The sequence below is a fragment of the Salmo salar genome, chromosome 10 (assembly GCF_965601325.2).
Source record: "Salmo salar chromosome 10, fSalSal1, whole genome shotgun sequence".
NCBI lineage: Eukaryota > Metazoa > Chordata > Actinopteri > Salmoniformes > Salmonidae > Salmo > Salmo salar.
In genome coordinates this window covers 79,763,568-79,776,254 of record NC_138300.1, presented here as the reverse complement: position 1 = coordinate 79,776,254, position 12,687 = coordinate 79,763,568, and the positions used below count along the sequence as shown (strand labels likewise).

The 12,687-nt window shown below is 42.2% G+C and overlaps 1 protein-coding gene across 2 annotated transcripts in view; it reads right to left on the bottom strand.

Annotated features, from left to right (window-relative positions):
- The window catches only part of wasla (WASP like actin nucleation promoting factor a), a 29,136-nt gene extending 17,115 nt beyond the window's left edge, over positions 1-12,021 (bottom strand). Inside the window, exons 1-5 of one of the 2 annotated variants that reach the window (XM_014124582.3) lie at positions 11,377-12,021; positions 5,663-5,797; positions 5,459-5,545; positions 5,266-5,362; positions 2,994-3,017 (exon numbers count right to left, since the gene is read on the bottom strand). In XM_014124582.3, the coding sequence (XP_013980057.1) occupies positions 2,994-3,017; positions 5,266-5,362; positions 5,459-5,545; positions 5,663-5,797; positions 11,377-11,481 (448 nt within the window). In that variant the 5' untranslated portion in view covers positions 11,482-12,021. The remainder of the gene's footprint in view (positions 1-2,993; positions 3,018-5,265; positions 5,363-5,458; positions 5,546-5,662; positions 5,798-11,376) is intronic. The other variant, XM_014124584.2, reaches the window with a different exon arrangement.
- Between the last annotated feature and the right edge of the window lie 666 nt (positions 12,022-12,687).

Here is a 12,687-nt window from a genome sequence, read left to right as displayed (position 1 = left end):
GAAGAAAATGAGAAGCTTCTAGAACTAGAAGCTCAGAACCACTGCTGGGAAGCTCAGAAGCAGTGTTTCTCACGAAATGAGGTGGAGTCAATCCAAAAGGTCGTCCTTTGATTTGTTAACATACTGGACAAGTTATATTACATTGGCCAGATAGATCATGCACAACCCTTTTTAATTATTAATTTAAAAAAGTAACATTTAGTTTGCATACTTGACTGGTAGTAAAAAGACTACTGTATAACTTGGCCTGTGTTGTGACTATGGTAGTCTCTGAAGCCCATCAATATTGCAATCTTAAAATGTTTTTAAATATAAATATATAGAAACAAGGGAAAAAGTTAAAGACTGAGAAAGACAGCTAACAATGCAGGACCACACACACAATAAAACATTAGTCTTTAGATGTATTTAGTGCTATTTCAAAATAGTGTACAGACAAAGAATAGAGGGCACTAATTGTCTATACAAATGCCAGGGCCTTTGTGAATATCTACTGTAGAACCCGAACACCAGCATAGGTGCCAAACAACAAAGTCAGTACAAATGCCATTTAAATTATAATTCAAAGTTTTTACATTTATGCAAAACATTGATGCAATTATGTAAATCATGTGCATTAATTTCTTAATTCACTAGAATTTAAATGGGATCATGGACATGAACTCTGCCTGACGACAACCCTACCGTTAAACACCTCTCTCAGCCAGCCCTTAATCCTCGGCTCCTCTAGCACCACACACCCCTCATTTCCCTCTTCATCATCCTCTTCCTCAAAAGGACAAGAGCGGGATGGACATGAACTCTGCATGACGACAACTCCACCATTAAATACCTCTCTAAACCAGCTCTTAATCCTCAGTTCCTCTAGCACCACACCCCCCTCCTTTTCCTCTTCATTCTCCTCCGCTCTCTCTTCCTCAAAAGGACAGGGGCAGGACAACAGCATATAAAGCCCATCCACGAGCAGCACTGGACACCCAAGCAAACCCAACCAGTCTTCCAACTTCAACTCACTGTCCAATGACTCTGTTAAAGACAGGCTTGATAAAGAGGTTGTGCAATACATCCTTGTGCCATCCATATGATACAGTGTTGGGTAGACAAACCGACTGGCGAGGCTCTCAGACTGCCTGTGGCTACACAAAGGAATAGCACAGCAGTCTTTCACAGACAACTAAAGAAACAGTGACAGAATCAAACTGGCTCAAAGACTGCTTGTCCACCCATTGTGTGTGTATGCGTGTGTGTTTGTTCCTTATGTGACATCAGTTGAGTCACACCCAGTCATATATTTAAAAAAAAAAGTGCTTTGGCCAACTTCAGAGCTGGAAGCCATGTTGCTCCTTGGACAATTCAAATAAACCCATGTTGACCATCTATTCTTTGGACTGTTAATGGTAAAAATTACCCAGGAGGCACCAACATGGCTGCTATAAAATGTACATGATGTTGTCTAGGAGAATTATAATAATGACTTCTGATTGAAACTGCAAATGGCCAACAAACAGAGCTACAGTAGTTCTGCGAACTACTCTTGCATGAGGAATAACCTTACATGAGACCTAGGTTAGGCTTCAGTTCAGCAGGATAACAGTCTAATGGCATGCAAATGATTCGGGTCTAACCCCAGTTAGTCACACAAACTCTCAATACATGGTGTGGTCAAACCTCCCCCTGTCCCAGCATTTGATTACGCTCCTCGAGTCCATGTTAATCTCCACAAAATGCAAATGGGTCAGACATAAATCAGTAATCTACAGCTAATCCCAACCAAATCCCTGGATTTCCAACAAATGTTAGAAGTCTCAGCTATCGACGAGGACTTTGAAAGCTCCTTCGCCATGAGACATGTTTACCCTCATTATTGTACTTCACCGGAAGCTTTCAATGGAGAACTTGCAACAAATCCATGTAGTGGTACCATACAGATGGTTCTCTTTGGCTGTATGAAAGTCAATGATTGACAGATAATGTCAATGGTTGTCCAGCCCATATTAGTGTTCAGAAACCTCATAAATGTAATGATTAAATATCACAAATATTAAAGCGCTTCCTTCCCCAAAGCACACAGTGTCAGCAGGACAGTGAATTATGACAAGGAAAACATATTGAGGGAGGGAAGCAAAAGACCTCAAGACCTCTCCATCATGGTTGACAACTCCACGGTGTCACCGTCCCAGAGTGCAAAGAACCATGGAGTGACCCTGGACAACACCCTGTTATTCTCTGAAAACATAAAAAGGGGTGATTCACTCTTGCAGGTTCATTCTCTACAACATCTTTAGAGTATGACCTTTCCTCACACAGAAAGTGACGCAGGTCCTAATCCAGGCACTTGTCATCTCCCGTCTAGACTACTGAAACACTCTGTTGGCTGGGCTCCCTGTTTGTGCCATCATACCCCTGCAACGTATCCAGAACGCCGCAGCCCGCTTTGGGAGAACTTGGGAATGTTGAACACGTCACCCCGCTCCTCTGCACAATACACTGGCTTCCAGTCAAAGCTCGGAGCCACCACAAAACCACAGTGCTTGCCTACGGAGCAGTAACGGGAACTGCTCTTCCCTACCTTCAGGCTATGCTCAAACCCTACAACCCAACCCGAGCACTCCGTTCTGCCACCTTCGGGCTCTTGGCCCTCCCCCCTACGGGGAGGTCTTGTCCCGCTCAGCCCAGTCAAAGCTCTTCTCTGTTCTGGCACCCCAATGGCAGAACCAGCTTCCCACTGACGCTAGGACAGCAGAGTCCCTGTCCATCTTCCGAAAACATCTGAAACCCTACCTCTTCAAAGAGTATTTTAAATGAAACCCACAGCGGTGTGTATGTGTGTGTACACATGCATGTACACCAATACATTTGATTTCACTTGACTGATTATAGGAGAACTATGCTTTTAAATCGTAAAATAATCAAGGATTACGTTTCAATAAAACATGTTGAAGGTCAACTTTGGACTACACAAATTGGTACAAATCAAAGAATGGACAACATACCATTTGCAGGGTCACATCTTTTCTCTGCAAAACAAAATGGGAACAATTATAATTTCGCAGCCAATTCAAGTGGGCTTTGGCACAGCTATCAGAGCGACGGAGAGTGTAGATGGAAGTGTCGAAGGACAAGCAAAGTGTCTGGAAAGTGTTCAGAGTGAGTTTATGAGAGTCAGATGGACAGACGGAAATAGGATGTAAGTCCATGGAAAGGTAGCCACCGCAGGTTGAAGAAAATACCAGCTCCATTCAGATCCTGGGCGCCAAATGCATTTCACTCAGGAGGAGAGGATGCATTTTCACTAGTTCAGAAAATATGCAAAAAAAAAAGACAAGAAGTATTGGAAGAACAGTACAGAATGAAAGCTAGTGTCCCTACCATACCATTACAGTAGCCCCCTTCCCTGCCCCATGTCTTTCAAAGCACACTCCTCACAGCAAGAGCAGCAAACTTCAAAGGCCAGCATGGAGAGAGAAACAGATGTAGAGAAGCCAGAGAGGAACACCACTGTAGCCTTTAGTGCAGAAAGACCCTCTTCTGTTTTTACTGTACAGACAGAAACAGTGCCTGTGGAAAGTATTTAGACCCCTTGACTTTTTCCACATTTTGTTAAGTTACAGCCTTATCCTAAAATTGATTACGTCCTTTTTTCCCCCTCAATCTACACACAATGGGATAACTTTTTATTTTTTAAGTTTGCTAATTTATAAAAAATAAAAACATTTACACAAGTATTCAGACCCTTTACGCAGTACTTTGTTGAAGCAGCTTTGGCAGCGATTACAGTCTCGAGTTTTCTTGGTATGACGCTATAAGCTTGGCACACCTGTATTTGGGGAGTTTCTCCCATTCTTCTCTGCAGATTGTCAAGCTCGGTCAGGTTGGATGGGGAGTGTTGCTGCTCAGCTATTATCAGGTCTCTCCAGAGATGTTCGATCGGGTTCAAGTCCGGGCTCTGGCTGGGCCACTCAAGGACATTCAGAGACTTGTCCCGAAGCCACTCCTGCTTTGTCGCCGCTGTGTGCTTAGGGTCGTTGTCCTGTTGGAAGGTGAACCTTCACCACAGTCTGAGATCCTGAGCAGGTTTTCATCAAGGATCTCTCTGTACTTTGCGCGGTTCATCTTTGCCTCAATCCTGACTCGTCTCCCTGCCACCACCATGATTCATCGTAGGGATGGTGCCAGGTTTCCTCCAGACGTGACTGTTCGCATTCAGACCAAAGAGTACAATATTGGTTTCATCAGACCAGAGAAAATTGTTTCTCATGGTCTAAGAGTCTTTAGGTTCCTTTGGCAAACTCCAAGCAGGCTGTCATGTGCCTTTTACTGAGGAGTGGTTTCCATCTGGCCACTACCATATAGGCCTCATTGGTGGAGTGCTGCACTGGCCTCATTGGTTGTCCTTCTGGAAGATTCTCCCATCTTCACAGGGGAACTCTAGAGCTCTGTCAGAGTGACCATCGTCTTCTTGGACACCTCCTTGACCATGACCACCTTCTCCCCAGATTGCTCAGTTTGGCCGGGCGGCAAGCTCTTGGTGGTTACAAAATTCTTCCATTTAAGAATGAAGGCCACTGTGTTCTTGGGGACCTTCAATGCTGCAGATATTTTTGGTACCCTTCCCCAGATATGTGCCTCGACACAATCCTGTCTCGGAGCTCTACGGTCAAAACCTTCCGACGTCATGGCTTGGTTTTTGCTATGACATGCACTGTCAACTGTGGGACCTTTATATAGACAGGTGTGTGCCTTTCCAAATCATGTCCAATCAATTGAATTTGCCACAGGTGGACTCCAATCAAGTTGTTGAAACATCTCAAGGATGATCAATGGAACAGGATGCACCTGAGCTCAATTTCGAGTCTCATAGCAAAGGGTCTAAATACTTATGTAAATAAGGTATTTCTGTTTTTTAGAATATGGCTGTAAGGTAACATGTGGAAAAAGTCAAGGGGTCTGAATACTTTCCGAAGACACTGTATATCACTGAGTTTCCAACAGCAACCAGCCGGAAAAATTTGACACAGGGCTCAATTTCAAACCAATTCCCAGACTGTTGTTGACCCCAAATGAACCCCCTCGCAGATCTGAGTTACAAGATAGGTCTCAGGTAATAGAGGGATCGGTTTGGGATCGGGCCCTGTGGTCTTGTTAGTAGTAGCGCAGGAAGAGAAATTGAAGCTTCCTCCCCTTCCTCTGTCCAGAAGGTGAAAGGTTGAGGTGGTGAGAAAGCAGAGGTAGTGTAGACTGAGCACACGGAGCCACTGTAGTTACCCGTTTTACGTTGGCGTCTGCCGAGTAGGTCGTTAAGTGCAGCTCTAAATCGCTTGGCCTCTTCCTCGCTAGCGAAGTTCAGGCCTACCTGGCAGTTCTGGAGATAAAGAGAGTACAGAGAGATCAGTCTTTTTTTTAAGACACTGTCTACGTGGGGTCCAAAAGCTTTCAAGCGGCGGGATATCATACTTACATCTCCTGCGAATGAAATGAAATACGACCTAGAGCTGTTGATTGAGAAGTTATTGTAGAGCTCCTGTTCAAACATGGTTTTCCCTTCCTGAAAAGAGAGAAATAACATTAATTAGTGAACTGCCTTTTGGCAGCAGAGGGAATTCCTCAGGAAAGGGACTCAGTGTTAGGCTAGCTTCAACCATCCTTCATCTACTTCACTCACCTTGATGTCAAAGACCCTGATGAAGTAGGACCTCAGAGGGTTATCCTTGATCAGACAGGCCACTCCGCAGCACCTCTTCATCCAGGATGAGCTCCTGTCTGCCCCATACACCTGGACCACCGCTGAGCACAGGGTCTAAGGACGAATTCACAGTGTGAGTGTGGGAGCGTTACAGCAAAGTTAAAACACTATAGTGACACATACAGAGACAAAGAGCTTGTAAAATGTTTTGATAATAAAATGTGATTAAGAGGTGCACCATTAGATTGCACATTATCTTCGGTCTTCACAAAACTAGCTTAACTAGTGGAATGCCTCTAGGGGGAAATGTGTAAATGATGGCCATATAGAGGAAGAGGACCACATCCACGAACAGGAAACACTGATTACTTGCCCAAGAGTATAGTACAATGTTTGCAGATAATACACCCTGAGAATATCTGATAGAGAATGATGACAGACATAGCCAGTGGCCACACAATCTAAAGCTTTGTTTGCTTCAAGGACGCAGAGAGCGACCTGTGCCAATCACAAAACGAGATGAGGAAGAGGAAATACAATTTTAGCTCGCTTCCTCTTCAGTGATTTATTATTGTGGATAGGAGAGAAAGAACATGAGGAAGCACTTCTCTCCTCAAACTCACACCTCATCATAACACAGGAAAGGTCACTGGCCAGATTATAGGCCACTAGCCAGACCATAGTACATTGGATTTGATTAGTTAGGACCCTAAAAAAAATATGGTTTTATTTTTTTGCCTGATTCCATTTAGTTTTTTCCCCAAATCTGTTTTCCCAGTTCTCAGGTTCCCACTCTCAAAAAAGAGAGAGATGTTCTAAGTCCACAAAAAATGCTTAGATTAGGCTGGCAATAATATAGTGCCTATAAGAACATTCAATAGTCAAAGGTATATGAAATACAAATGGTATAGAGAGAAATAGTCCTTTAATAACTACAACCTAAAACTTCTTAACTGGGAATATTGAAGACTCATGTTAAAGAGAACCACCAGCTTTCATGTGTTCTCATGTTCTGAGCAAGGAACTTAAACGTTAGCTTTTTACATGGCACATATTGCACTTTTACTTTCTTCTCCAACACTGTGTTTTTGCATTATTTAAACCAAATTGAACATGTTTCAATATTTATTTGCGACTAAATTGATTTAATTTATGTATTATATTAAATTGGCTTGATGGGCACTTCTTACGTACCATATGGTCAAGATGCTCCCACAACATCTCAATACAGTTAGAATCCGGTGACTGTGCTGGCCACTCCATTATAGACCGAATACCAGCTGACTGTTTCTTCCCTAAATAGTTCTTGCATAGTTTGGAGCTGTGCTTTGGGTCGTTGTCGTGTTGTAGGAGGAAATTGGCTCCAGTTAAGCGCCATCCACAGGGTATGGCATGGCGTTGCAAAATGGAGTGATAGCCTTCCTTCTTCCAGATGCCTTTTACCAAGTACAAATCTTCCACTTTACCACCACCAAAGCACCCCCAGACCATCACATTGCCTCCACCATGCTTGACAGATGGCGTCAAGCACTCCTCCAGCATCTTTTCATTTTTTCTGCATCTCACGAATGTTCTTCTTTGTGATCCGAACACCTGAAACTTAGATTTGTCTGTCCAGTGTCCGTGTTCTTTTGCCCATCTTAATATTTTATTTTTATTGGCCAGTCTGAGATATGGCTTTTTCTTTGCAACTCTGCCTCAAAGGCCAGCATTCCAGAGTCACCTCTTCACTCTTGAAGTTGAGACTGGTGTTTTGCGGGTACTATTTAATGAATCTGCCAGTTGAGGACTTGTGAGGCGTCTGTTTCTCAAACTAGACACTCTAATGTACTTGTCCTCTTGCTCAGTTGTGCACTGGGGCACCCCACTCCGATCTATTCTGGTTAGAGCCAGTTTGCGCTGTTCTGTGAAGGGAATAGTACACAGCGTTGTACATGATCTTCAGTTTGTTGGCAATTTCTCGCATGGAATAGCCTTCATTTCTCAGAACAAGAATAGACTGATGAGTTTCAGATGAAAGGTCTTTGTTTCTGGCCATTTTGAGCCTGTAATCGAACCCACAAATGCTGATGCTCCAAATACTCAACTAGTCTAAAGACGGCCAGTTTTATTGCTTCTTTAATCAGGACAACAGTTTTCAGCTGTGCTAACATAATTGCAAAAGTGTTTTCTAATGATCAATTAGCCTTTTAAAATTATAAACTTGGATTAGCTAGCATAGTGCCATTGGAACACAGGAGTGATGGTTGCTGATAACGGGCCTCTGTACGCCTATGTAGATATTCCATTTAAAAAAAATCAGCCGTTTCCAGCTACAATAGTCATTTACAACATTAACAATGTCTACACTGTATTTCTGATCAATCTGATGTTATTTTAATGGATAAAAATGTGCTTTTCTTTCAAAAACGAGGACATTTCTAAATGACCCCAAACTTTTGTGTGTATGTTAGTACCAGTCCAAAATTTGGACACACCTACTCATTCCAGGGAATGCATTTCAATTAACAGGTGTGCCTTGTTAAAAGTACATTTCTGGAATTTCTTTCCTTAATGCATTTGAGCCAATCAGTTGTGTTTTGACAACATAGGAGTGGTGTACAGAAGATAGCCCTATTTGGTAAAAAACCAAGTCCATGTTATGACAAGAACAGCTCAAATGAGCAAAGAGAAACGGCAGTCCATCATTACTTTAAGACATGAAGGTCAGACAATTTGGAAAATGTCTAGAACTTTGAACGTTTCTTCAAGCACAGTCACCAAAAAACATGAAACTGGCACTCATGAGGATCGCCACAGGAAAGGAAGACCCAGAGTTACCTCTGCTGCAGAGGATACGTTCATTAGAGTTTCCGGCTCAGAAATTGCAGCCCAAATAAATGCTTCACATAGTTCAAGTAACAGACATCTCAACATCAACTGTTCAGAGGAGACTGCGTGAATCATGCTTTCATGGTTGAATTGCTGCAAAGAAACCTCTACTAAAGGACTCCGGACGTCAATATACCGCCCCCTATCCCAAAGCGGCTAAAGGACACCAATAAGAAGAAGAGACTTGCTTGGACCAAGAAACACGAGCAATGGACATTAGACCGGTGGAAATCTGTCCTTTGGTTGGGTGAGTCCAAATTTGAGATTTTTGGTTCCAACTGCCGTGTCTTTGTGAGACGATGAACGGATGAGCTCCACATGTGTAGTTCCCACCGTCGAGTATGGAGGAGGAGGAGGTGTGATGGTGTTTTAGTGCTTTGCTGGTGACACTGTCTGTGATTTATTTAGAATTCAAAGGCACACTTAACCAGCATGGCTACCACAGCATTCTGCAGCGACACGCCATCCCATCTGGTTTGTGCTTAGTGGAACTGGGACTATCGTTTGTTTTTCAACAGGACAATGACCCAACACATCTCCAGGCTGTGTAAGGGCTATTTGACCAAGAAGGAGAGTGATGGAGTGCTGCATCAGATGACCTGGCCTCCACAATCACCCGACATCAACCCAATTGAGATGTTTGGGATGAGTAGATTGAAGGAAAAGCAGCCAAGAAGTGCTCAGCATATGTGGGAACTCCTTCAAGACTGTTGGAAAAGCATTCCAAGTGAAGCTGGTTGAGAGAATGCCAAAAGTGTGCAAATCTGTCAAAAATGCACAGGGTGGCTTCTTTGAAGAATCTCATTCAAATCAAAATATATTTTAAACACTTTTTGGTTACTACATGATTCCATATGTGCTATTTTGTAGTTTTGATGTCTTCGCTGTTATTCTACAATGTAGAAAATAGGAAAAATAAAGAGAGTGTGTGTGTGTGTGTGTGTGTGTATACTAGAGGTCGATTGATTACGATTTTTCGATACTGATTTATTGGAGGACCAAAAAAAGCCGATACCGATTAACCGGATGATTTTGATATATATTTGTAATAATGACAATTACAACAACACTTTTATTTTAACTTAACATGTGGGAGGTGCTTCAGGAAGCATGGGGTGAAATCTCTTCAGATTACCTCAACAAATTGACAACTAGAATGGAGGATTCTTTGACAAAAACAAAATGTGAAGGACAACTATTATTTCAATTAAAAGTCATTATTTATTACCTTGTCAACGTCTTGACTATATTTCCTATTCATTTTACAACTCATTTCATGTATGTTTTCATGGAAAACAATGACATTACTAAGTGATCCCAAAACTTTGAACGGTAGTATATATATATATTTATTTTTATTGGTTGTGGCGGCAATGATTTAGCAGCAGTGGCCCGCAGCTGCTAAATGATTCTAGGGGAAACACTGTTAAACCACATCAGGAGACCACTTCAATTCAAGTGCACACCAGTCAGAGACCATTGTTTGGTTAGCGATGTTTCTATAGCGTTCATGTGATTGCAGAATTTGCAAAACAAATGGCCACTGGATTGATGCAAATAATCACGATATCATTCCGCCTGGTAGGATTAGGCTACTTTGTAGTTTAATTGAGAAGGTTTGCGAGTCTGAAAGTGTACTGTAGACCGATATGTGCACAGCACACAGACAGGGGCATAAATCAATCCAGATCAGTATGTTCCCAATTCCCATGGTAGGAAAAATGTTAGTTAAGGGATAAAATGAACACACATCAAGCTATGGCTCTGTCTTACTAGACACTCAACTTTGATTTATGGCAAAGAGTGATATGTTATTTATTTATACAGTGTACTGTAGGCTATAGTAGTCGTTCCACTGGGCTGCCATTTGACACTTATTGTAATCTAAGGCAGCTTCTCAATAAACTGATTTGACTTTCACCCTTCCAAAAACAATTGCAGTAAAAGTGCAGTAACTAGTCAAATATTTTTGGATGCAGTATTTGCAGCATACTACCCTCCGACTGCAGTTATACGGCAATCCCACAGCAATATTTTTTCCCATAAGGGCACAACTACCTTCTTAGCCTTTAGCATTGGGAAAATAGTTGCTTCTTCCCGCAACGAACCTGTGTTATCTGTGTAAACAATGGCTCGTGTAAACAATGGGACGAAGCAAGGATAATATGCATGTTCTGAACATATTCCATTGTGCAAACACGGATTCGACAGCGATCGTTGTCAAATAAAAACCAAATACTGACGTGCAAACATGCGAGACTGCAGTACATCAGTTGGTTGAGTAACGTTCAGTTGTCAATTTTATATCACACACACAGTAGCGTTCAACCTTAACTTAGGTCAACACTATCGGTCATGTTTATACATTTTTTTACATTTTACATTTTAGTCATTTTAGCAGACGCTCTTATCCAGAGCGACTTACAGTAGTGAATGCATACATTTCATACATTTTTTTTCCTGTAATGATGGGGTATGTGCTGCATAGGCTAAAAAATGTCACGTTTACATTACTGTTTACAGCCCAGCCAGGCGAAAACCACTAATCTTCCAGAGACACACGTTTATATTTCCAAGCCAATTTCTTGACAGCAAATCCATCTGACAGGCAAACAGTTCTGCTTGCCCAAACATCGTTCCAGCAAAGCCATGGAAAGATGCTGAGCTGTCATGCGTCTTATCGGCCTACAGCCAGGTTATTTCCTAACGTTAGCCTACATAACACTAACATTTAGCCTAACACATTCTTTTTGCAACGGTGCAGGTAGACAAATTGCACGTGAACTTGAGAGCGTGGCACGGTCTTAAACAAGACAACTTACATTGCATTTCCTGCCCAGGTAGTTGAATAGGCATTCGTTCTCTTGCGGGGTGAGGAGTATGGAGCCAATATTTCCAACCCGCCGCTGCTGAGAATGGCTATTCATGTTCGTAAATAACTTCTCAATGAACAAAATGAACTGTTTTACTCTTGAACATTACATCAAATTCGTGCAGCTTTTGGTCGCCATGGCCTGCAACCGGATCATCTCATGACGTTGTTTCAATGGTAGAGGTCTGCAAAATGAAATATTTCAGGATCCTGGTTGTTGGATAACAACCTCCATGACCCAGGCGCCTTGTCTAAACCGTGGGAACCCCAATCTTTGCAGAGTGCAAATTCTAAACTTTCATTCGGAACTCCAGCTGCAACATCGATACATCCATCCAACATGGCAGTGTAAAGGAACAACCATTCCAATGAAGATAGGGGTCATGGAGAAATATACAAATAATATACAATTGAAGAGCAGGGCTTCCCGAACGAAATTAATTTCCATAAAAAAAAGATGTTGCCTGTCGTCTTTAAATGTTCTGATGTTAGAATATAACGAGGATGCCAAAATATCCAGAACTATGAAATGGTCTAGCCCTATTTCCCAGTGGATTTTGTAACATGAATGCAGTATACTGAGGGGTTGCGCGTGGAGCTGGGCAGGGACTGGTGTTTGTTACTTATGAGGGAGGAGCTACTGCTGTTGTCATATTTTTAAAGAGAGGGATACAATGTTACATATGAACAATATAGCCTACTTCTTTATTACATTTTGGGCACAAATACTTGATATTTCTTATAATTGCGCTCTCTCTCACCCCCCCCCCCCCCTCTCTCTCTCTCTCTCTCTCTCTCTCTCTCAAACACACTGAGGTCAGTGAGTTCAATTGTTATCAATATGGATATATTCGAGTTTTAAAACAAGTCCAAAAGCTATATCATAATTTGAACATGGGGGCATGACTAACATGACTCATGTTTTCAGGTTTAATGTCCTCTAGCCTTATGCTACCACACTGCACAGTCCTTCAGTCACCTCAACAACTGAGCCTCAATACCCCCTGGGGTGTAGATTTGCCTCAAAGTGCCCTCCATGTCTTCCATCTAACATATAAAAAGGGGAGGAAGAGAGATCGACAGATGGACAGACTTTAACTGAGGGGGCTGTCCTACCAGGTGCCACCTGGCCCTTGCTTAAACCCTGTCAATGAGGTATTAGCAAATCATTAATCTGTTAGGCTAGCAGCCCCTCTTGTGTGTTTATTTGTGTTGTTAAAAAGGTATAAATCAAAATGTCACATGCGCCAAGTACAAGATG